At 33.8% G+C, this 26,389-nt stretch overlaps 1 protein-coding gene across 2 annotated transcripts in view; it reads right to left on the reverse strand.

Annotated features, from left to right (window-relative positions):
• Positions 1 to 19,788: 19,788 nt before the first annotated feature.
• Glra3 (glycine receptor, alpha 3) overlaps positions 19,789 to 26,389 on the reverse strand; it is a 120,934-nt gene continuing 114,333 nt past the window's right edge. For both annotated transcript variants that reach the window (XM_013024965.1, XM_013024967.1), the window contains one exon: positions 19,789 to 20,154. In XM_013024965.1, coding sequence (XP_012880419.1) covers positions 19,876 to 20,154 — 279 coding nt within the window. In that variant the 3' untranslated portion in view covers positions 19,789 to 19,875. The remainder of the gene's footprint in view (positions 20,155 to 26,389) is intronic.

Raw genomic sequence — 26,389 nt, forward strand, 5'->3', positions numbered from 1 at the left:
TGATCTGTTATTCATTTATTCTACTCTGTTCTTTCCTTTCATGCATTTTCTCATCTCTCTCTCTCTTTCTCTGTCTCTCTCTCTTTCCCTCTGCCCAGGTGATTTCCTGTTCATTCTGTCCTTAGATACTGGCTCATCCTGTGAAGTTTTCCTGTATGCTCACTCACCTTTCAGATACCGGACAAGGATGAGCAGATTTTTCACACCATGTAGTAAGGGACCAAAGCAGTCAGGCAGTACATTCATCCTCTTTTTATCAATGCTTTATTTCAGTTATTCCCCATGAGGATGGTCCAAACATTCCAGAAACAGACAAATTCAAACGTTTTAAACTTCCGTACCATTCAGCATAGTGTGACTAAATCTTTGCATAGCATGATTAAATCTCCATCCTGCATGAGACATCAATCAGTCTTTCCCAACATATCTGTACTACACAGGCCACTCCCTGATAGTCATTTTGTAGTCATCTGTTCCCTATGAACTATTGCATAGCATGGTCCTTAAGTTCAAGAAATCCTTTATTTTACTTGTAATTGTTGCCGACAGCAAAGTCAGTGATCCTAGTGGTTTGAATGTACCAAAGGGAAGCTATGAAGTGCTTCCTTTAAGCAAAAATATAAAAGTTCTTGACATAATAGTGATAATGATGATGATGATGATGATGATGATGATGATGGTATATACAGGACTTGGCATTATCTCTTTTCAGGCATCTTCTGGCATCCACTGGGAGTTTTGGAACATAGCCCTGTATATAAGAATGACTAATGTTATTCACTAATGTTCAAAAGGACTAATGCTCATTAGATGTATTATGATTTTCATTAGCAAAAAGTGTCTTATTTTAAATCCAAAAAGGATTATCTAATTTGATAATAATGCAGACTTAATTTTAAATAGTGAAACAAAGGGTATCTCATAAATTCTTTTTTAAGGTGTGTGTGTGTAATTGTATATATATTTATCATGCTGTACAAAATGTTCCTAACTTGAATTTCAATAAAAAAATATGACTAATTTTTGTAGCAATTTATCAGTGCATGTAAAGTAATGGGCTTTGGATTCCATTCACTAAACATGTAGAAATCAGAGAATAAATATTTCCATATTTGATTCAACATTTGAATTGATTCAGCATTTTTTCTTTAACTTTTTAATAGAGTGAAGACCAAATTAAGAGAATATAATTGAAAAATGAATTACATCTCTTTCCTCAGGGAAAAACAAAGGAGAGGGTAACAATGCTCCATAGGAAATGGACTCATTACCTTGCTGATGTAACTATAACTCCTCTGTACAGTATCTTTACAATAAAAAATGTATTTAAAATAAACAACGTTCATACCAAGCTTCAAACAATGAATTACAAATGCCTCTTTCATTCCATTGACCATACGTTAATGAGAACAAGATGCCTAATGACTACTTGGGAAACAGATCTGGAGAATCTCAGTTCCAAACCAGCCCAGGCAGAAAAGTCTTGTAGATTTCATCCAAAATACCAGCAAAATATTGGATTGGAGTTGTTAGTTAAGTTGTAGAGTAGCAACTAAGCATGAAGACACACAAGAATTTGAGGCCCTAATTTCAAATTTCGGTACTGCCTCAAAATGTCTAATGAAAGTAATGTAAATTTCTGCCAATATAAGTTAGGTATTGAGGACATAATATCACTGATATTGGTTTTGCAATTCATTTTGTTAATATGGTCTCTTAATTTGGTTTTCATTCTATTAGAAATTCCTGTTAATTATTAGAAAGGTAAAAACATGTTTATATTGTAGCCTATTTAAAGTTTTCAAATGTTGAATCAGACACATTTCAAATATGGAAACATTTATTCTCTGCTTTCTACATATTTAATGAATTTCTTTAACACTGATTGTAAGAGTGCAGTTGCTATTTTATATTACAGTTTAACATTTTTAAAGATCTATTATGCTTTTCTAATGTGTGCTCTATTTTATCAACATAGTATTAAATATTTATCGTTAATAGATAAATTGGTCATTATAAACATTTTAAAAATAAAACATAATTTTAAGAAATTCACAGTAGATTTTGAAGAAAATAAAGGAAATCTATAATAGCATGGCAGTTATTATAATGAAAGAGTATTTTAAAAATAGGAAACAGTCCAAAAAAAAGGCGGGTTTATGATTTCCAATGTATGATACTTGAGGAATTTCCTAGAGAGAAGTAATAGAAGGTGGTAATATGAAATACATCTTAACATTTTCATAATAATTTACTCATTCATGCAAACTGTCCAAAATCTATTTGAAGAAAATCTCAAACTTAGTTGATGAATTGAAAATTGCATGCAATGAATAAGCAATGATATGCATTATACTTTATAGTAATTTTATCTGTGATCAGTTTTCTTGACTAGCTACCTTAATTTAGTAACTTTCTTGAAATATATAAATTAAGCAATTGGGGCTGGGAAAATGACTCAATGGTAGAGTGCTTGCCTTGCATGCCTGAGGATTGGGTTCGATTCCTCAGCACCACATAAGCAGGAAAAAAAAAGCCAGAAGTGGTGCTGTGGCTCAAGTGGTAGAGCACTAGCCTTGAGCTGAAGAGCTGAGGGACAGCGCCCAGGCCCAGAGTTCAGGCCCCATGACCGACCAAAAAAAAAATAAATTAAGCAATTGTATTTTCTACTTTTTCTTTTTCTTTTCTTTTTGTTGTCAGTGGTGGGGATTGAAGTTTGAGCCTGGACACTGTTCCTGAGCTCTTCAGCTCAAGGTGAGTGCTCTACCACTTGATCCACAGCACCACTTCGGGTTTTCTGGTGGTTTATTGGAGATAAGAGTCTCATTGACTTTCCTGCTTGGACTGGCTTTGGACTGTGATCCTCAGATCTCAGCCTCCTGAGTAGCTGGGATGACAGTCATGCTCCACTGGTGCCCAGCTACATTTGACATCTTTATGTTTATAAATATATGGTTATATATAACATATATAGTTTACAACTATAACTATATATCTTTCAAGTAATATAATTTTCTTTTCTTACTGGATTACACTTAGTTGACAATAGTAAGGGATCAAATATTTGAGGAATTTCCCAAAGCAGGACTCAGTTTGTTAAGCTAATATTGTTTTAAAAGTTGAGTACCAAAAATACCAATTTTTAATTCATACAAGTGACCATGAATTTTCACTATATTATATTTATATAGTAAATTATATAACAATTTTAGGACCTGACAAGTATAGCATACTACTTTAGAATAGCCATACAAAGCAGTAGTAGAGTATATACTAGTAGTAGTGCATATACTAAACTTAACAGATTAATACAGCTTTAAAAACAATAGTCTGTGAAGTATATTTCAATAAACAAGCTTAAAATTGTCTAGAACCATGTCTTCCTATTTTTAATGACTGAGATAAGGCTGAGGAACACTGTCTTTATGCACAGGAGCAGCTGAATTAAGAATACACTGTATATGTGAATCCTTTAGCAGTGAAACAGTAAGTTATACAGAATGGTGAGCAAGCAGTTGTTTATTACTGGTATTCTGACATATTTTCCTTGCTTTCCTAATTCTTAACAATACTGGCTTTGCAGTGTTCTGTTCACACACGATGATAAGTGAAAAGCTACTGGTTATCTGGGGACACTGGTTAAAGCAGAAAATTGTTTTTAAACATCTTCCCAGAACCATCAATCATTTCCAGAAGCACATATCATATACCAGTAACCTCTGGTGAATCATCATGGTTTGCAAAGCAATATGCACATTAACATATCTCCTAAACATGCCATGAGCTCTGAGTCACAAGGATGAATTGACGTAATACAATCAGCCTTCAGGCACTAGAATAATTCTTCTGAAAGGTTACTTATATTGCTTGTTATATAATACCATTGAGAAAGCTTTCTGTATTGTTTTTGCCTTTGCAACAAAGTAAATCTCTATTGATCAAGATATAATTGTTTTTATTCCCTTTAGGTTGCTTCATGATGTGAATTTGGGTGATAGTTAAAAACATCTAGATATTTTACATCAATAGGTATCATTAAAGTGACTTCATTTTCTCCTCTTCAATACTCAATAGTAATAGACACCAAAGTACTATGTTCAAAGTAAAATACTTCCAATAAATCCAAACGATTTAATACAACGTATCCACTTATTCTCTTTCTTTCTCTCTTTGTCCTCTTTACATCTTTCGGGCTCTTTGTTTCTCTTATCTATCTTTCTCCCTTTGTCTCTCTTATTTATCTTTCTCAATTCTCTGACTCTCTGTTTTTTAAGTACTTAGTTAAAATTCAGGGCTTCATGGTTGCTAAACTGATGTTCTGGTACATGATCCATGCTTCCAGTACTTTTATGCTCTGGTTATTTGTGAGACAGGGTCTTACTTTTGCTCAGGCTAGCTTGGCCTGTGATCCTCCTATTTATGATTCCCATTGTAGCTGGATGGCAGGGACATGATTTGAGATTTTCTTTTTTGCCTTAGCTGGCCTAGAACCACAATTCTACTGATCTCACCTTCCCATGTATGACAAGTGAATGCTATTATGATCAATTGGTTAAGATGGTATTTCTTAAACTTTTGCCTAGGTTGGCCTTCAACTGGGATGCTCTCAATCTCTGCCTTGTTTGTAGCTAAGATTAGAGATATGAGCCACTAGATAGAGGCCAACTTCATTTTTGTTTTAATACATTGAATTTTGGTATAATTTACCAAAATCCCAGAATGTACCACAGATATTTTCAATATTTATCAAATATCCCACTGGGACAATTCTTGTGCAGGTTTAAAGTTGAAGACATCCATTAAAATGAAGTAGTGTAAGAGGAATAAAATATTCAAAATGCTGCAGCTGGCTTTCAGATTTATTCCCCGAGTGTGAACCTGTTACCAAGGAAACATATTGCAAATGTTACTAGACCTCTCACTTACTGGTTTTCTACACGTCTCCAGGGTTCATGAATTCTCTGAACCCATTTCGCAGAGTGCTGCTGGCAGCATCAACTCCTGTTACATTTATAAGTACTCCATTTTCACACACACCTAAGTAGAATTACTTGAAGAAAATTCCAATTTTCTTTTCAGTGAGAAAGAAACCAATGAGAGAATCTTATAGATTAGAAATCATTTCACCAATTTGAAAAAGAAGTCTGGAGTGATAGCAGTTGTAGAGAACTGGGAATACATAGAGTAAAACATTCAGAGGTTGTCATGGTAGCAACATTTAGGCTAAATTATCCTGAAAAATCCCTTGTATGTCTCACTTTGCACCACTGGATAGTCTTCGTTGGTTTATTCATAAGGAAACCTGTTATTTACTGAGTACTTAATGTTGAAGTTCCAGAAATAAAATAACAAATGGTCCTTACTTGAAGGAAATACCATTTCACTGGTGACAGAGACATTATTGTCATGTAGTATGAATATATAAAATAGGGGGAAAGGTAAATATTCTGATGTCATTAGTCCTTATTAATAAACTTCTAACTGGCTCCATTAAGTGGAAAACTGAAAGTGACTAGAGTTGATGTATTTGACAAGCAGATTCCTTGGAATTGTATTAGGATTAACTAAACAAGTCTCTGAATTCATAAATCTAGAATTAGGCTATGACTTTCAGCCTTATAATAAAGTGTGTGTGTGTGTGTGTGTGTGTGTGTGTGTGTGCGCATATCTATCTATCTATCTATCCTTAAGTTCTCTTTTGTTCTTCTTCTGATTTTTTTTCACTAGAAGTAGGTAGCAAAAATTAACCTGACTTAGAGATAGAGTATTCAAGTACTATTAGGTTAGATTAAAGTTAGATGTCATGCATGTGGACCAATTTCTTATTTAGTGTGCTATTAGTCTTTCTCTAGTATGTATACCCACATACTAGAGTTTTATGCTTGCTAGGCAGGGTCAGCCTTGAAGCCCTTTTAGCTCTGGTCCTTTTTGAGATAGAGTCTGCTAAATATGCTGAGCAGCGATCTTTATAACTAATCTCTAAAATGCCAAGACCTGGGTATGAGAGACAGGAATAAATTGAAAGAGTCAGAAGATTGCATATTTGTCTTGGAACATTTCAGTTACTCTGGGCTCATCAACTATATAATAGATTCTGATTTATTAAAAAGTCACATAAAATTATTTTAATTTATTAAATTATTTTATTTAATTAAACTATTTTATTATTTTATTCATTGCAAACCCTAAATTGTTTTTCTCTTCATCATTATTTGGCTTTTAGGCTTGTTTTTCATGGTTTGAAAATGTCTGCTAAGCAGTTTATAAACTGCAATGATATTTTAGTAGTAAATATGTAGTTAGTAGTAAATGTATAGAAATTGAAAGTATACTCTTGGTTTCAATTTTTATAAAGATCATCAAATAAGTAACAGAAACAATAATTAATTTAAAACGTTAACTAAAATGAATACTTGCTTAAAGAAATATGTATACACAAATGATAAACAGGTCAAAGATGCTCAGATTAATTTATTAATACTATTTCAATTCAAGTAATTTTTTTCTTCCTTTTTATTCTCAAATATATGCCTTGTGTACTATGATTTTAGCAAATTCAGAATTTTCAGGGCTGAAATGAAATCATACTTTTTCCATTATTCTGAAGTCATATAGAAAGATTGTATGTTTTTATCTAAATTATTATTTAGCCATATTCATAAATTTTATTTTCATTTAATCATTTTTCACTAGAAAATAGAGAATTGAGAAATTTTATTCAAATGATTTTAAGAATTAGACATACTTGGAAGAAATGAAACTAATGTCTAAAATGAAATTAAAAATGAAATTTAGCCTTCTATTGAAATAGTCATAGAAAACATCTAAAAGAATATATGGTTTCACTTAGTAATTTTACTTGCATAATTAAAAATCTTGTTATTTTGAAGACTGATATTTATTGGTAAAGACAAATAAGGCAAATAACATGATGTGGAGTTCAAACTACAACTTGATCTTCTTGAAAACATTTTGACCATAATTCTATGTGTTATTACGTCTCTTAAATATCAGACATACTGTACAGTATCTTCTCTAGTAGTGTGGGCAGTTTATTCAGCTAACCAAACCCACTATGAGGTAGCATTTTAAGATGAAGAATTCTTTAATCTTTTGGTTTGACTTTTATGGTGGTACTGGGGTTTGAACTCATGGACTCCTGCTTGCTGTACAGACACTCCTCCACTTGAGCTATGCCTCCAGTCAATGGAGGTTTCTTATTTGCTGGAAATGTTCTTGAGAGTAATAATTACCTTTTTCTTTTTTTGGGGGGTGGGGGTTCTGGTCGTGGGCCTGAACTCTGGGCCTGGGCACTGTCCTTCAGCTCTTAAGCTCAAGGCTAGCGCTCTACCACTTGAGCCACAGCACCACTTTCGTTTTTTTTCTGTTTGCTTATGTGATGCTGAGGAATCGAACCCAGGGCCTCATGCATGCAAGACAAGCGCTCTACCACTGAGCCACCTTCCCAGCCCGTAATTACCTTTTTCTTATGTAAAGTTACTTATATGGTAACTTTGTGGAAGATTAAGTAGACCTAAATTAAGCAACAGTGGAACATACATTCAATGTTAGGATGTAAATGGCGATAAGAATGTCTCATATTTTTGTAACTTCAAAGGAAACATACATTCTCAGTATTGTCCACCCTGTATTTTTACTTATTAAAATTTGCTCAAGAAAGCAGCAGGGCCTCAGTGGTAGTTAAACATTTCCATAAAGAACTATCAATGATGCTGGGTGCCGGTGGCTCACGCTTGTAATCCTAGCTACACAGAAGGCTGACATCTGAGGATCATGGTTCAAAGCCAGCCTGGGCAGGAAAGTCCATGAGACTCTTATCTCAAGTAAACCACTAGAAAACCCGAAGTGGTGCTGTGGTTCAAGCAGTAGAGTGCTCACCTTGAGCTGAAGAGCTGAGGGACAGTGCCCAAGCCCAGAATTCAAGCCCCACAACTGACCAAAAAAAAAAAAAAATCAATGAGACTAGAGTGAGATTTGATGAGAAAATGGGCACCTAGGGCCAATTTTCCAACTGTATATTAAATTTCCTTTATTTTATGCTTTACATTTCATACTCATTCAAATTTTACAGTTTTTCGGGATATTTTCCTCCAGTTTCTCATAATACATCCATCACTGTAGGTAGATGTTGATATCCATCTTTTAGTTTCTAATGCCTTGCTGTAATTTGAAGATAGGGCATTATGACTTTAGGATTAAGCAAAACTGCCTTATATCTGCAGGCTCCAATTTCATACTTGTAAAATAAAGACATAAGAGTAGGTTATCCCCCAAAACTCTATTGAGTGACAACTAAAAGTGTAGTACTATCCTGACTTGTCGTAGCCTTCCCCTCCCCCTCACATGCCATTTTATGGCAATCTACTGTCCACAATCAGGCTGGGATTAAATTTATTATTGTTGTAACTGACTAACATTTAAATGAATGACATTTTCAATTCCCAAACCAACAAGAGAGAGCCATCTTGTGGCTTAGGTACAGAGTGGCTTGCTTTTGTAAGATAAAGGATATATAAGCTTTGAAAAACACAATAACCTTAGATAGCTTGTGAAGATTATATCTAAAGTTTTAATTTTAAAGTTCTACATATGGACTGGGTAGTTGTTTTATAGACAGCTTGGAATGTGATCTGTCTGAAACTAAGGGTATGTAATACATAGTATGCTGCTGTCTGTAGTTACTTGCTTATTGGTGAAAGTTTTTTAAATATGTGCTAAGCCAGACGAGTTGTGGTAGCTAATGAGGTTACATCAAGGGATTGGACCATTTTGCTTAGGAAATAGTGAGAGGATATTTCATCTCTTATGTTGTGGACCTAAATTTCTAAGTTACTATATTCAAACATTTTTATAACAGGGATTTAAGTATACTAAGACAATTTGTAGGGTCATTGTATTTTGTTGCTTGAGACTATAGTATATGACATTAAATGTAAGCATGTTTAGTATAAATAATAGGAAAATTACTAAAAAATGTTAATAACATTAAATACCATTACATTATTTATTTTTAAAGTTGATTTTTAGAAGTAAGTTGCCCAAGGTAAATTGCCCATGTTTTCACTAACATTTTTGTAAATTAAAATAATATCTGTTGGTATTTTGTTACCTAATGTAAAGTGCTATTAAAGAGACATCCAGTTCAGCACAGTAAATGAATTCTGCTCAGATTTAAAGTGAATTTCAGGGACTAATCCATTTTTACTTCTCACCTTTCTTCTTGTTTTACAAAGGAAAAATAAACACAACTGGAATCTGCCTATGATATTCTTCACAGAAGATCTCAATAACCCAAACGCTAAGTGCATAAGACCATATATAATGAAGCCTATCAATATGAACTCTAAGATATGGAAACAAGAGATTCTTCTTATATTCTCTATGTAGTAATTTTTTCTTTTCTCTTAGTTTTCTGTACCTTGGGTCTTGTATATAAGATTATTTGATTCTTGGAAGGGAAAGAGAAGCACAGAAACAGAAGGACAAAGGATGAACTAATGAAACATTGATATTCACTTGATACTATGTGGGATATGAACCTTACAACTGGGGGTGGGGAGGGGTAAGCAGGAGAAAGGGAGGGATGGGACAATAGTGTTTAAAAAATGTAGTCATTACCTTAACTGTGTAACTGTAACTCCCCTGCTCATCATCTTTTCAACAAAGATACAATTAAACACACACACACACACACACACACACACACACACACACACAAGATGCAGGGCACCAGAACCAAATACAGTGAAAACAGGGGTTATATACATCTTTCTAATTTGAGGAGGGGAAGGGAAATAACAAAATGCTGAAACAAGGATACAAGTTGACCCATTGTAACAATGAGATGTACAAGACACTATTTTGCGAACAAACTTTACAACTTGGTGGAGGGTGGGGAAGGAGTTGGGAAGGTGTGGAGGGAAGGGATGGTAGGGGAAAAACAAAGGAGGGGGTAATAATGCTAGATAGGAAATGGACTCATTATCTTACTCATGTACAGTATCTTTACAATAAAAATATAAAAAATACAAATATAACACTTGAACTAGAAATATATTTTAATTTAATATGGGCAAAGCATCAATTCAAATTTCATCATTTGAAAGAGAGTTGTATTTGGTTTACAGATAATTGATTACCTAAAAAAGTACTAAATAATGTAAAAGTCTGCTTCTGCCTGTGGCCCATGCTCTTGCAGTGTGACTTCCTCCCTGGCTTTGCTACTGAAAGTGGCGGGAGCATTCCTGTTTGTCACTCCTTGAGATTTTCATGCTAGATTTTTTCGTTTTCGACATGACAACTTGTACCTCTCATTGTTGCAACGGGTCCACCTGTATCCTTAAACGACTTGTTTTTCCCCATCTCCTCCACAAATTATACTGACATCAAATATAGTGAAAGCAGGGGTTATACTGTGGGGGAGGGACATACAAAGCAACAAAGAGATAATCTTATAAATGTGTTAGAAACAAATACATGAAAGAAAAAAACATTAAAATACATATCTAAGGGTTCATTTTCCTAACATCACATTATCTGACCTTTTCCACTTGACTCATACATATACTAGATATTGCAAATAAGGGAAACCATGGGACCTATGTTTCTTTGGGCCTGGCTTACTTCACTTAATATAATTTTTTCCAAGTTTTTCCATTTCCTAACAAATGGGGCAATGTCATTCTTTCTGATGGAGGCATAGAATTCCATTTTCTTCATCCAGTTATCTACTGAGGGGCTTCTGGGTTGGTTCCATATCTTAGCTATGGTAAATAATTCTGCAATAAACATAGTTGTGCTGGTAGGTTTAGTATGGTCTTGTTTGTGATCATTCGGGTAAATGCCCAAAAGTGGGATCTGAGATGTACAAGAGGTTATGTCGAAAAACGAACTTTACAACTTTGGCGTGGATGTGGGGGAGGGGGGACAGGGCGGTGTGTGTGGGGGTGATGGGAAGGGATGGGAAGGGGAAACAAAGGAGGAGGCAACAATGCTTGATAAGAAATGTACTCATTACCTTGCCCATGTAATTGTAACCCCTCTGTACGGTATTTTCACAATAAAAAACTTTAAATCCAAAGATCTAAATATTTATCATATACTATAGTTGGGTAAATTTGGTTTCATTCCAAACTAAGGCTCCCATGAATGTGTAATTAGCTATGTAATTTATTCAAAATTAAAATAAGTAATATATGTAGAAAATGTGTTCACTAAGAAAAAAAAGCAACGTTCAGCAAGAGGAAATTGACATAAATTGTGTTCAGGGAAATAACCCCTGAGTGGTGTGGAGAATCAGTGAGCATATTTTAAACCATAGTAGTACAAATTAGTATGAATATCTCTCCATTGTTTGGGTAGTTACATTTATTCATACATATGTCACATAAATACCTATTACTAAAGATGCCTCTAGTACTTAAACATGACTTTGATGTTCTGGTGGCACTACAGTCGAAGTTGAGATGATTTTATGACACAAACCATTGTGACAGTTATTGAAAGCCAACTGATTGAGGAAAACTGCACCAATTTGTATAGGAAATTTCAATCTATAAATTTTATTAAACCTTATGCTGATCAGTACCTAAGATTATATATCTGTAATTGTAAAAACATAGATACTTCAAAAATGAGAGATCAGTTATCATCATTTACCAAATGTAATATATTCTTCAATTGTTTTTAACTGATTTTTTTCTCTTTTCTTTAATGGTTCTGGGATCAAATCCACAACGTTGCACTCTCTAGGCAAGTGCTTTGCCACTGGGCTACATCCTAGCCCCTTTCTTTCTTTTTTTAAAAATTATTATCTTAAAGTAGTTGTACAAAGGGGTTCAATTCGACTTGTCAATTTTTAAGTACAATTCATCTTGATCAATGTCATCTTCTCAATGTTATCAATGTCATTCTCCTACATCTTGCCCAACTTCAATTTCTTATGTAATACATTTTCCTCTATTTCTTTACTATTATATTATCATTAAACTCCAGCCTGATTGTTATGGAGGAAAAGTTAAATTGAAGTTGAATAATAAAAAAATGAAAGGTTAGCATTCCTCTTTGAAATACTGTGTATGGGTAAGTAAGGTGACAGTGATTTATGCAATAAACAAATCTTAAGTAAAAAGCTTTCAAGTGAATAAACAACACTAATAGAATAATGCCAAATCATTTTTTCTGTTTAGTAGCTCATCTTTTCTCACTCAATTTTAGAAGAAAAAGCTCACTCATGATTTCCTACAATGGCAAGAATGAATTATAGCTTTTTAGGATAATATATTTCTGGCTTTTATAATCCTAAGTGTAATAGTTTCCAATAGAACAGAAATGAAGTATGATATTTGTCTAGATGTAATGGTTTCCAAGAGAACAGAAATGGAGTATGATTTTTTTTGTCAGAAATAAACTTTGGTCTAAAAAATTAGAAAGGATATCAATATTATTGAAAAAGTGTTAAATTTTATTGTTTTTAGTCAAATGATCTGCAGTTACATGAGAAATACCAAATATATCATTCATGGATTTATGACTCATTAGAAAGTTTGTTAGTTGCAAAATTAAACTGAAAACAATATAATGAAGTTAAATTGATAAAATGAGACAGCAATTTTAAAATACATTTCCCATATACTTTCCTGTAAAAAAATATGACATCACTGTGGACAGAAGAAAAGACTCAGGCAGAAGATTCAAGAAGCCATGTTTTAGATTTACAGAAAATAACACCACAAAATAGCAAACACTTTTTTGGAGGGAGAATAATCTTTTGAAATATCTGTTTCTTGAATAATTAAACTGCTTAATATGTTGAGATAGTCCATGAAAAACACTTGGCACATTTTCTTTTCATTTTGTTTTCCCATAACACATTATATAAGAACCATAAAATGTCAAGGTACTTCAGTCTATTTTTCTCCAGTATTATCATCTATCTTACATTAAAATGCAAACCTAAGGAAAAGCTACTGCATAATTCATAGAGATAAAAGTGAAGGAATGCAAAATTATTCAAGCAAGTTCAAATACAGCTTTGCATTTGAATCCTCTTTTGACATTTAATCCATGTTCCTTCCCTTCTCACTCACGTTAATAAGCCAGGTTAGACAACATGGAAGGAAATGGGATTCTCTGAAGACCTTTTAACTAAGACCACCCCAGAGAAAACCCGACTACTTAAATAAAACTTAGCTAGCTCATTATATTTTTATTATAGCTTTATTCTAAAAATATGAATGATGTGGATAATGAATGATTTTTAAAATACATATTATTTTGTAGAATTCTATATAGTATCTTCATGCCTGAAATATGTTTTTGAATCTATAATTTATAAAAACTAAATTATTTAAGACATTTAACATTATAACAGATAATTTATATAGATTTTTTCCCAATTTTTAATCCATTTGCCTATATGGACAATTGTATATGTCACTATTTTTTGATGCTGAGGATATATTGTCATCTTTTGATATTTAAAGTGCTCTAGTGAATTAATGAAACAAAAATAAAGTTGGTGATAAGGATATAATTGATCCTAAACACTAGCAGCAACTATTATAAAATATATGATGGGCTTTCTAATAAGAATGGAAGACACTGGTTTTCAAGGAGCAAAAATAATTTTATGATAAATATAAACTCTTTTTTTTGTCAGACAGAATAATGGAACAGTAGAGCAACTGTTCTCAGAGCTTCACATCTGTATGTGGCTGGTAAGAGAATATAGTAACTGCAATGGTGAAAATCCTGAGGCTCAGAGGAAAACTCAAAGTTTTATTTTTAATTACACAGACAAGTGAGAGACAAAGTAGGTTGTTTAAAGAAAAAAAGTTACAAAACCTTAAAAGTATTGAGTCTTATGAAAAGAATAGGCTGGGTATGTTCACATCTGATTTGTCAAACTTGGTCAATAGTAAAGCATTCTTTCATGCTAAAGACACCTATGTCAGAAATTGGCAGTGATAAGTACACAGAAGGTATTGAATGTGTATTTGTTTTATTACTTTTTGAATTGTTTCTAGGTCCAGAACATACATACATTCCAATTTTTAAATTATGGTTATATGTTATACATTTAAGAACGTATGGAGCTGGGCACCAGTGGCTCATGCCCGTAATTCTATCTATTTAAGAGGCTAAGATCTGAGGATTGCAGTTTGAAGCCAGCCTGAACAAGAATGCCCAACTAACAAAATGCTGGAAGTGGAGCCGTGGCTCAAATGGTAGAGCTAACCTTGAGGAAGAATAAAAGCCCAGGGATAATGCCCACACTCTGATTTCAAGCCCAAGATACTCTCTCTCTCTCTCTCTCTGTCTCTCTGTCTCTCTGTCTCTCTCTCTCTCTCTCTCTCACACACACACACACACACACACATCTTGTTAAAATGTATAAGGGATTCTGATATATGAAAAAATTTAGAATCATATTAAAAATAATACTTCATTGCCTTTGAAATTCTCCTCTTACTCTATTTTTACATAGTGCTTTTACCATAAAAATACTGAAAAGACTAGAACACAAAATGTCATCTAATATTATTAGTTGTATTATGGAAGAACGATTTGCCAAACTTTATTCTTCAAAGATAGTATAAAAGTTATTATTGTTAGGAGTAGCATTAGTAGTCATATTTATGGTGGGAATTAAACCCAGTATATCTCACAGGCTAGGTGAGCACCAAGCCACCACAAACTTAGATCCTAAGTAGTGTCATAGAATTTATTATTAACAGAGACAAGGTGATTTGATCCAGATAGCTTTGTTCATGTGATTTGAGGGAAAATATGGAAAGGAGAAGAGACAGTAGACAGGAGGAGGAGAGAGAAGAGTAGAAGAGAAGAGAAGAAAGAAGAATCTGCTGAGTAGGACATTTCTTATAAGAAAAATGTGAATCAAGAGGAAAATCATGTTCTAATATACTATATTGGAAGACAGCTAATTGTCTTACAGATTCAGCATGTAGTTCTTAATATTTGGTGGCCTTTCAAATATGTACTTAATAAGTAAACAAATTTTGAGGTCTAAATGAGAGCCAATGAAATGATAAATACTTCCCCCCCTTCAGTTTCCATGGGGTAGATGTTTAGTATTTATGACTCCAGAGATTATCTGTGTGCCTAGTTAGAGGCTTTTTTTCTTTTCTGATCACTGAGATGGTCATAAGTATTCCTGCATTGTTATAAATGGAATTGAAGCCCCAAGGATGCATAAAGAGTCATGAAGGCACCAAAGAGAGCAAGATTCTGTCTTTAATATAATTGCAATATGTGTGTGTGTGTGTGTGTGTGTGTGTGTGTGATTGCTACTGAGATTTGTACAAGAGCCTTACTGCCACTCTCAGCTTTCTTTGTCATGGCTGGTACTCTGCCATTTGAACCACACTTTCAGTCCAGAATTTTTGATGGTTAGTTGGAGCTAGAGTCTCATAGACTTTTCTGTCTGGGCTAGTTTCAAACCACAAAATTCTAAATCTCAGCCTGCACATTAATTAGGATTACTAGGATTAGAGGAGTGATCCACCAGCCCCCCCCCACCATTAAACTACTAATCTTTGTGGTGTTTTTTTTTTCAATTGGTCATTATTCAATAGGTTCAGTTAAAGAAGAAGTTCTTGGGAGACACTGTCCAAAAAGCAATGTACTCATCATTACCTGACTTATGGAACTGTAACTCCTCTCTCTGTACATCATCTTTGTAATAACAATTTTAAAAAGTTAAAAATAAAAAGTTATTGGGCCTGGGAATGTGGCTTAGTGGTAGAGTGGTTGCCTAACACGCATGAAGCCCAGGGTTCGATTCCTCAGTACCACATAAGCAGAAAAAGACAGAAGTGGTGCCATGGCTCAAGTGGTAGAGTGCTAGCCATGAGCACAAAGAGGCTCAGGGACAGAGCCCAGGCCCTGAATTCAAGGCCCAGGACTGGCAACAACAACAACAACAACAACAAAACACAAAAAATTAAGCTAAAAAGAAAAAGTTCTTCTCAAAGTTATTTTTTAATTGCTCTGGAGATTTTTAATTTTGCTTGATGTTGTTAGATAATTAGGGGTCTAGATTTAAGGCATATGTGGAATTTGACATTTAAAAAGTTATGCAGATTTTACAGCTAAATTCTTCTTTATAATGCACATGAAGTTTGCAGCTGACAATGCAAGTTTACAGTTTGTCAGCCTTCACAATACTTACCAGCATAGCACAAAACCCGGTACTGAAGCCAGTTTTAGGCAATATAATGATCTAGTTCAAAAATTGAATACATATAATCGCAAGTAAAGTAGTTAGTATAACTCCGCTTAGTAGACAGGTATAATTAAAAGAAAAAAAAACCCTTGCAGTTACAAAGATGAAAAAAATTTCTGTGAGTCACTATGGTAATTCTGACTAATTTCAGTGAACTAAAATAATCTCTATTTTTGTAAGCTATGTTTTCATTGATTATATTTGTTTTGAATACACTGTCAAAAATGAAACTTTTGTATGGATAGAAGTCACATTCATTCTCCTAATCTGCTGATCAAGTCCATTATTTTATTGTTTTAGCATCAACATAAACTGTTTGTTTTTTTCATACTGTATATTTTTTTTCTTTCTAGTTCATCATCATGTAGAGAGAAATACAGGTGATATACTTTGAAATTTTGTGCTACTCTCTATGATGTAAGATGTGTGAAATCTACGTTGAAGTAAAACACATGATGACAATCAAAGATGGTTAATAATTTGTCTGATGCTTATTTAACCCATTTACCTTCTCTACAGTTTTGCTCTTAGCTGATACTTGTCAAACCTTTGAAACCACTCAAGAAGTTCTAAAGACCCTTGGCTTTCTTGTCTCCATAATGATTCTGCAATCTATTTTAAGTTGTAAATTTCTAGCTCTTAGTTACAGAGTAAGTCCAGTTTGAATTGTTGGTCAAGGGACTTAGGTACACATATATTAACTGCAGAGCAAGAATTTCTAAAAAGTCATATGCTGTGGAATGAAATATGTCAATGGTTATGAAACACAATTTATTTTTAAGGTGTTATAAACAGCACAAAATTTTGTATTTCCCAGCATGGCTGTTTCCATAGAAATCTAACCTAAATATACTTTAATGAGTACACATTCACACTTTGGAAATTCCTCACCATTTCCTGGTTGGCTTAGTGTAAAAATATTATGGTTTAGATTTGAGAGTATAACTCATTTATAGAAGGCTTGCATAGCATCTACAATACCCTGGGTTCAATTCCAAATATTCCAACAACAACAACAATCAGGACAATGAGAATGAGAATAAGAAGAACAAAAATAGATTAAACATTTCTGATTTGAGGCAAATACTATATCAAGATGCTATAGTTTTCCATTTTTATAGGATCTATAAGAGTTCATTAGTTCACTATATCAAATACACTCTTTTAAACTTAATGGATTAACTAATGTTCACTTTGTCCTAGCAGTCCTGCTGGTTTTTTTTGGTTTTAGTGTAGAAAGGCAATGGTAAATATAGTGGTAAAGCAGAATTCTGCATGAGGAAAGCAGAATTTTGATATAGAGAGATTTTTGTAGCTGGCAAGTGTTCTCAGAACTGGTGTTTTTTTTCAGTTTTTTAAAATCAATGTGAGATCTTTTACTATGTGGAAGCACGTGCTCTCTGAATTCCTTTGCGAAGTTGTATGCTTATGTTCATTATATTCTTGTTTTTTGCCTCTGGAATTCACTTAATTTAAGCAATGTTAAGATAACTCTTAAAATAATATGTATAAAGTATCAGAAAAAATGAATTCAACTATTTTAGGGTCATATGGAGGCAGTGTTGTTAACCATTTCTTCAGACCTTCCAGTTGATTCTCAGGGAATGGAAATAGTGGCTGTGTTCTAGTCTTGAGTGTGGGCATATGCTTCCATGCTTTTGTAAGACACCAGCATTTAACTTAAGGATCAGTAGTCCTCAAGGTAAGTAAAGGTGAGTAGAGTTTTTTCAGCTGTGTCATTTACATTATATTTGTAATTATTACTTGTTTAAAATAATTATTTAAAAAGGGAAGTGACTTGGTCCTTCATTAGCAAACATTCCCAAGCATTGATTTTTTTTCAAAAGTTATTATTTAAAAAAAAAAGACTGAATGCACCAAAGTATAGAAATACTGGAAAGTTTCAGTTTAAAATGGCAGTTTCGGCTAATAGTTAAAGAGTAGTTGAAGGTCAGACTATAGTACCATTCAGTTCAAGAACTGGCTTTTCTAGTATACTTTTGAGCAAGTAACTTGTTTAATGTTTAAACTTTGTAAATAACTTGATGCACTGAGTTTTCGTTCGAACAACAATTAAAGTTTGTAAAAAGCATTCTGAAATCTTTTTCGAGTTAATTAATGGCATTAATGGTAAAAAAATATTTTCTTAAAAAATAGTAAAACTGAAAAAGAATCAGAATCTGGTTCAGTTTCACTAAGAACGCCATCATGATCGTCACCTAACTCCTCTGCTCAGAAGGAGCAAATGGTGCTTGGAGTGGAAATGATGCCAAGGGATCATTGATAAATTTTAAGTAAAAACCCATTTAAAATTATTCAAAACTTATAAATGGTACACATTTTGAATTCATTCACTTCAGAAATATTAAAACAATTCTTTTTTAGAATAGGACATAGTTATAGAATGGACTCTATTAATAGAATGAGCATATTTACATCATTTAGTATTTTAAAAATCTCTTCTGTTTAGAGAGAGTTTAAACCCTTAAAGCTTGTAGGAAACTGCTCTTATTTTTTAAAAAGTCTTTCATGAATCTATTTGTATTTTCTTCATTGCATTATTACCAAAATGTAAGTATTTTAATTCCATCAAATTGTAAGACTTATTCCAAACAAAAACATAAAGACTATTGATCTTTGCTCAATAACATCAAAATATTAAACATAATTAATACAGACATTTAGACAGCTATTAAAATCTAATAACAAGCATGCTGGTTTGAATGTTTTAGTGCTTGGCAATAATTAAAAATGCATAGCTTAACAATGTGCTTGACCTTAAACAAAAGGCTGAGAAGTGATTACTATACTTTTTATGTAAAACAAAAATATTTTCACCATTTTCATCTCTATTCCTAGAGATATGAAGTTTAAGAAAAGTAACTTTTGTAATTTACTTAGCCACTTGGTTTCAATTTCCATGGAAGGAAATTTTAGCATACTAAAAATGTGAATGTAGTGTTTAATAGAAGTCTTTTAATATTTTAAATTAATTTTTGTCATCATACATGTTGATAGTATATTGTTTCTATAATTAATTCTGTACAGGTCCTTTTGAATTTTTCACTGACTTATTTGATTTCTTTCCTGTTTTGAAGCTACGGTATATGAAAATAATTTTACATCTCATTTTTTTATGCTCATCGTTTTTCTTTTACTTTAATAAAATTTACTATACATATTTTGCTTCCATAACATTTAATATCACAGAATTAAAAACCAGGAAATTTTAGAGTAGTTTTCATATCTACTATTATGTCATCTTATATAACATATAAACATATTGGCAGTTAAGCTTTACTTACACAATTGACTGTGAAAACCCAGATCATCTTGGATGTATATTAAACAGCATCCTCAGAACATATATTTCAGATCTGTTAAAAGAATCTTAACCCGTCTCATGACTTCATAGAGACAATCAATAACCACCTTTCTTCATATGCCATTTTACTGCAATGGCTCTTCGTTTGTACATCTCATCCATACACACAAGCACACAAGCACGCACGCACACACACACACACACACACACACACACACACACACCCCTATGGCAATGAAATAATCTTCTGAATTAAACATCTTTTCTGTGTGTCCTCAGAGGTTTAATCTTGTTGCTGATGAATATCTTCATGCCTAAGGATCTTATAGATAACCCAGTAGAAAATGTTAAAAATCAGGAAAGCTAATGGGAAGCAGGCTCTGGAGATGGTGTCTATCTTCTTGGCTCGGTCGATAAAGACCTTCCTCATTTCATCGGGGCTTTTTGGCATTACCTGGGCAGGATGGTTTGGGCCCTTTGCAGTTATACCGTCTTTTGCTTGCAGACACGGCCCCATTCCATAGGCTGCAAAGCTGAATCGACTTTCCCTTACCTCATCATCCTGCTTAAGAAAAATAGTAATAAATCTTTTCAGTAATAGAATTGGGCATGTATAGCAAGCATTTCAGCTTAAGCTGTAACAGACCATTATGACATTATGACATATGTCTTCAATAATATGAGGAAAAAATAAGTGAAGCATATGAGCTAAGGTTGCATCTTTTTGCTTTGAACTTTATCCTGCAGCATTGTCTACATATGCCTATTAATTAGTAGGAAGCTCTCGAAAGGTGTGATTCAAAGAAAAAAAACCCTAGAATTCTGGTATCTTTGGACAGACAGAATAACTGAGTATTGAAGTGAAAGGGGAAAAAAAGTATTTGGGATATTGTGTTATAAATGCTCACATACTAAATTTTGTTTTGACATTATGCACCCATATGTGCCAATATGTGATATCAAGAGGGAAAATACAATCCTTGACTGAATTTTTCTTTCTCATGGAGATAACCTTTTAATACCTGTTTCCTACAATTCTAAGTTACTTCCTTGGAAAATACAGTCTAGAACAATAACACTACTTTCTTGGTAATCCTTCACATGGTTTCTTTGTTTTACACAAATTCTTTCTGATACTTATAAGATTGCTTTATGTTTTTGATAACTGTATATTCTAATTTATATATGTTTTTTGGACAGAAGTTTATTTCATGTTCAAGGATAACCTTTTAGAAGCTTATCTTCACAACTAATACTCTTCTGACAGCTGTCATTCCTTTTAAAAGTGGCAAATTAAGGAGAACTGCCAATGCATTTCAATAAAGGAAAAATTATTTAATAACTATATGATAAAATGTGTGATAGAAAAATAGGTATTAAATAATATATGATAGTATTCACTAATAATTTAAGGCATAATAGTTGACTTCCAAAGAAAAGGAATTTTCTGATACTAAAGATGAAAAGCAATAATTAATTAAATATAGCTCTATCTACCATATAAAAGATGAAAACTCATCAGCTCAGGCTCATGATAATTACTATGGGTTAGTGAAAATGACTAGCTAATAAGCAACATTATATAATATAAAGTTAGAAATGATACAGTTGGAAAAATATAAATGATAAGATACACTAAAAATGAGGAAATGATGGAAATTCCTTCACTGACATACAAAATGTCTTTTTGGAGGGGATGAATTATGAAAGTAAGGGAACTCTACCTGAAAAACGAAAGCATATAATTATTGGAAAACATTTTAATTGTAATATAAATGAACAATTGTATTTAATAGAATCATGTGAAAAAGAAGTTGAGAGTTCAAATCACCTGGACCCACTAGTCCACTTTTGTCATCTGGACAGGAAATCAGTTTTTCTGTATTGTTTAATACACAATTCACTTAGGCTACCACTTCTTTGGCTCCCATGAAAATTTTGTGGTAAACTTATTTGCTTTGAATTTGTGTATGTTTTGAATAAAAGTATGGATACTAGGGATTAAACTATTGTTATATAAGGAGTAAAAAAATCCTGTTAACTTGGTAAATTTTAGTGGTGTACAAAAGTTACCAGGGTAATTGGAACTATGATGTGTGCAGATCATCTGAATTTTGTTAAAGTATAATACTGCCTTTTAAATGCTATCAAATGATATGTTTAAAAATCCATCTTAAAATAAGACAAAAATAACTTTTTCAATCAACATTTTCATTCATATATTGGTAAATTAATTGTGAAACCCCTTGACAAATGTTTAAATGTCAGAATTTTATCTTCTGCACCTGACAAAGCAGAATTCACTGATAACCTTTCTGACTGTTCTGGGAAAACTTACTTTACAACCTTCAGACACCTCAGCTGCTTATGTCAGTCAAAACAAGGGTAGTCCACTTGAAATTAACCTTTTAGGTGAGGTGTTACGTTTTTTGCCAGTTGTGTCTTTCTACAGGTCTGTCAGGAAGGGTTCGCACTAGACTCAGACTATAGTTTCCCTGCAAACAATAGTGCTAAATAAATGGACAATGGAAGCCAATTCCTTTGCTTTGAAGGGCCAGATAGAAGGCTCACATATGCAGGCAGGGAGTTGTGGAGAAGTTACACACAAGGCTACAGACCGATGGCCCATGGGACTGATGGTTTACTATAAAACAGACACTGCCACTTCTCTGTGTCAAGGAAACGACATATGCACTTGACTTTTGTGCTTGCATGTCCCGTGTGGGTGATGAGATAACAGAAGCCTTGCTTTTTCAGAGACTACTGAGTCTTGTGAGGAGTAACTACAATAGTAGGTTAAATCCTACTGGTTCTGGGGAATTCTGAGACAAACTGAACCCTAAATAGCACCAATGGACACAGAAGCTGACCAGGTTTTAATATTCTTTATTTGTGTGTGTGTGTGTGTGTGTGTGAAAGAGAGAGAGCAAGAGAGAGAGAGAAAGATGAACAAAAGATGTTTGTGCTAAGGTCTGAAGGAAATCTTATACTAAATGTGTGCTGGGTTTGAGGTAACAAAAAGTCTAGCTTATCTTGTGACTATGGATGGCACAGATTTATTCCCTGTTTAAGTGTTGGCTGGATGATCCAACACTAGAAAAGATAAAATTGAGGAGGAAGTAGTCCAAAGTAGAATTAACTTCCTTATTCCCTTTTAGTTGTGAAATCAAAGCCATTTGAGGAGAAAGAAAAGCAATCAGCAAAGCACACAGCTCCTTGACTTAGTTGAAGATGAAAATCAACCCCCTGGTGGGATGTGAGAGAACGTTATGCTTAATATCATTGGTGACAAGATGGTGGTATTTGGCCACTCTGGGAAGTGACACTAGAAACTATATCTTGCACTTGGTCCTTAGGCCACAAGTGAAGATGTGTGAGCAATTTAAAAAAAAACTTTAACTACATTATAACAAGTTACAAGAAAGGCAAAAATAATTATGGCTTTTAAAATTTAACTCAGTAGATCCAAAAATAATACTTCAATATTTGTTAAAAGTAAAAGCTGAACAGTTTGAAATTCTGTATGCAATACAAAATTCTTCAAATTTGATGAAGATATGTGTTCATAGTTACTAGACATTTGAACTTACATTTTTAGTGCTTAGTAGCCATGAGTATCTTGTAAACCACAAATTAGACAGATGATTATAGGAAAAAGGTATTGGTAGATCCATCCTTTCTTGAAACCTTAAATATGTTAATGATAAATTTTGAGATATTGCAACATGAAAAACAATGTTAGGTGCTAGCCCCAACTTGCTGCAGTAATTCCTGCCTGTGGAGATACTAATGATCATTTTTGATAGACAAAGCCTGGTGTGATGTAAATCTAAGCTCTTATTACTATGGTTCTCTCATTATGAAATAGAATATCTCTTAAGAAGAGTAAATATTAAGTTTACTAGCAACTGGGCTGGCTATATTATAACCAGAAATATGTCTATTCAAACTCTATCCTCTATCCTAAATGCTGGTAGACAGACTATGCTTAGAAAAGTCCCTTATGCATGTGACCTTTCTTTTGGGAGAACAGGATGGTGTGTCCACTCATAGGCATATATATTATTGCAGTGGTCATGCTGTGTATTATGAGGGAAAGAAAATCTGGACTATTCAGAGGAAAGATCATGGCCAGATGTAAATCTATCAGCTCTCCTCCGGTGGCTGTAAAGACACCAAAAAATACAGAGAAAATGGACAGGATTCCTGTGAACCATTTCCTAGCACATGTACTGCCAGCTGGAAGGTCAGAAATGTGGTACAGGTTCAGCAACTGCCTCTACTGCAGAACCTGTTAGATCTGACCCTTCCATTTCAGAAGATAAATGCAATAATGACAGTCGCTAATGGGAACGAAAGGGACTGACACAGGTTGCTAAATTACTCCTCCATTTAAAGCAGTTGATGCAGATAGACTGAGTTGGGCAAGGATGTCCTTGTCCAATTTTGAGTAGGACTCCAAAATTTTGTCATGCTTTAAACTAAATGGCCAAGGATAGTAAACACTGATTTGGAAAACAGCAGTGAAAAATATGTGGCAATACTATTAAGGCAGAGGAAGCCAGTAAGAGGGATAAACAAGAGGCAGATGGGTAAGGATGGAAGTAAAGGACCAGCTGTGGTGGAAGAGATCATCATCATAAAAATTATAGGTAAGAAATGAAGAATACTGTGCAGCAGTATTGCCTTTGGGTAAATATATAATTGGAAATGAGGTGACACCCAATTTCAGGGTCTTGTTATTTCTGGCTTGAGTCTAATCTGTGGCAAGGCATTTTTAATCCAGTATTAATTAAATGTACCGGAATGAAAGCCTCTAGAACTGCCCAAATGTCCCTCTTATTTACTATTAAACAACACAAGATTCTAGAAAAGGTAATGGAAAATCTCAGTGGCTATTAAGGAAATGGTGGAGCTGAGAACACTCATCCTAATCAAGCCTCCCAAGAATAGTGTGGGCTACGATTAAATAGTTCGTATAAGGTGGATACTGACTATTTGGCCATATTAAAGAATTTCACTAGGATAGCTACTCTAAAAACAGAGATTTGGAAGGTCATGGTTCAATGTCATGCTGGGCAAAAAGTTAGCTAGAGCCATCTCAACAAATATGGTGGGCAAATTCCATGACATGGGAGGCTAAAAGTAGGATAATGATCATGGTTTGAGGCCGACCAAGGCAAAGATGCAAGGCTGTATCTGGAAAGGAAAACCACAGGAATTCCCTCAAAAGCCCCCAGCATGCAGGAATTAGTGAAACTATTATGTGAAAGTTTCATCAGAACAAAAGAGACCAGGTGATTTGAAAGATTTGGTTGATATTTCTGATGCTGTCTTTGTAAGCAAAATCTAAAAAGAAAGTAAAATGCAGTATGGCCTTTAAAGGGGGAGGCGCGTACACTCTAATCTTCTTTTCCACCTTTGTGAGCTTGTTTTCTCTAGCAGAGTTTCACACAGTGTAATGCAAATTGATCAATCACCAGTGATATTTTCTATCTGTAATAGGGACAAATCACAGAGATTAGATGTAAACTATTGAAATCTGGTAGATATATTTTATGAGATATATATTCAGGAAAAGCCAGAAGGAATGAGTGATTGGACTGAAGTATATCAGATCCATGCAAAGGTGGTTTTTCTAGCAAGGGGCCAATGATGGAATCCCCCTTGGAGATTTTTCTTTTACTGATAGAATGGTTTTAGGTACAGAATTTCACTTGCAGAATAGAAATGAATGGACCATTGTAACTTCTGACCTTATATCTAGTTCTTTCAACTTCTAAAAATCATTCTAGTTTTATGCTGATGAAGGACAAAATGCCCTGTACTTAAGAAGCTATGAGGCCTCTGAATTAGATGAAGATAATATGCGTGCTGTCTTTCTTGCCTTTTAACCGTCCATAAAGCTAAGTAAATGACACATGAAACTAATTCTTATTTCTGTCTTATGATTGCTATATTAACATCAGTAGCCAGGGGTATGGGATTGTGTCTGAACAAAGCAAATGTGCCTGCTACACACATTCAGACCTTTTTTTTGTGGGGGGTGCCACTAGGGTTTGAATTCAGTTCCTCCCACTTGCTAGGCAGGTACTCTATCACTTGAGCCATACCCAAGCTCTGGACATTGATTTTTAATAGAATATGATATATTTGAACAATTAAACATAGTTACCTTCATATTAGTTTAGAATTAGTCCTGCATAAAAGCCCGTCATCACTGTGAAATGCCCAGCGTTAGATATGTAAGAAGTGATGGTGTAGAGCAGTTCAGTAGTTGCCTCAATATGCTCGTATTTTATACCTGTCTCAGAATCCTTGGGAAGCATGACTGAAATTCCATATTCACTATCTCATTTACACAGATTCTTACTTTTTAGCATGCAGAATGTCATAGGACTCTGCATTTCCATCCAGCTAGCTGGTGATTGCAAGGCTTAGTGAAGTTTTAGAAAGAAACCTTTCTAAGAGTATAATGCTGCCAATCCAGTCAGTGTGGATCAGGTGTTTACCGGCTTCTGAATTCCTATTACCTTTGCAAATACACACTTTAAGTAGTAATTGATGAAAGAAAGTTCTAAAATGACATAAAATAAGCTGCTATTTTAAGCATTTTTTGCTTCTAAATCGTTTTTCTACAACCAAAGGTAAGGATATTGAGCTGTATCTTTAGACCTTTTAATCTCTACTCCATACCTAAACATATCTCAAAATAGATGTTGGTGAGCTGTAAATTTTATAATTAGATTGATGGCATTTTTGTTTCAAAGGCATTTACCATGTAGTTTTTCAAATAT

This window comes from Dipodomys ordii, unplaced genomic scaffold (assembly GCF_000151885.1).
Source record: "Dipodomys ordii isolate 6190 unplaced genomic scaffold, Dord_2.0 Scaffold4, whole genome shotgun sequence".
Taxonomy (NCBI): Eukaryota; Metazoa; Chordata; class Mammalia; order Rodentia; family Heteromyidae; genus Dipodomys; species Dipodomys ordii.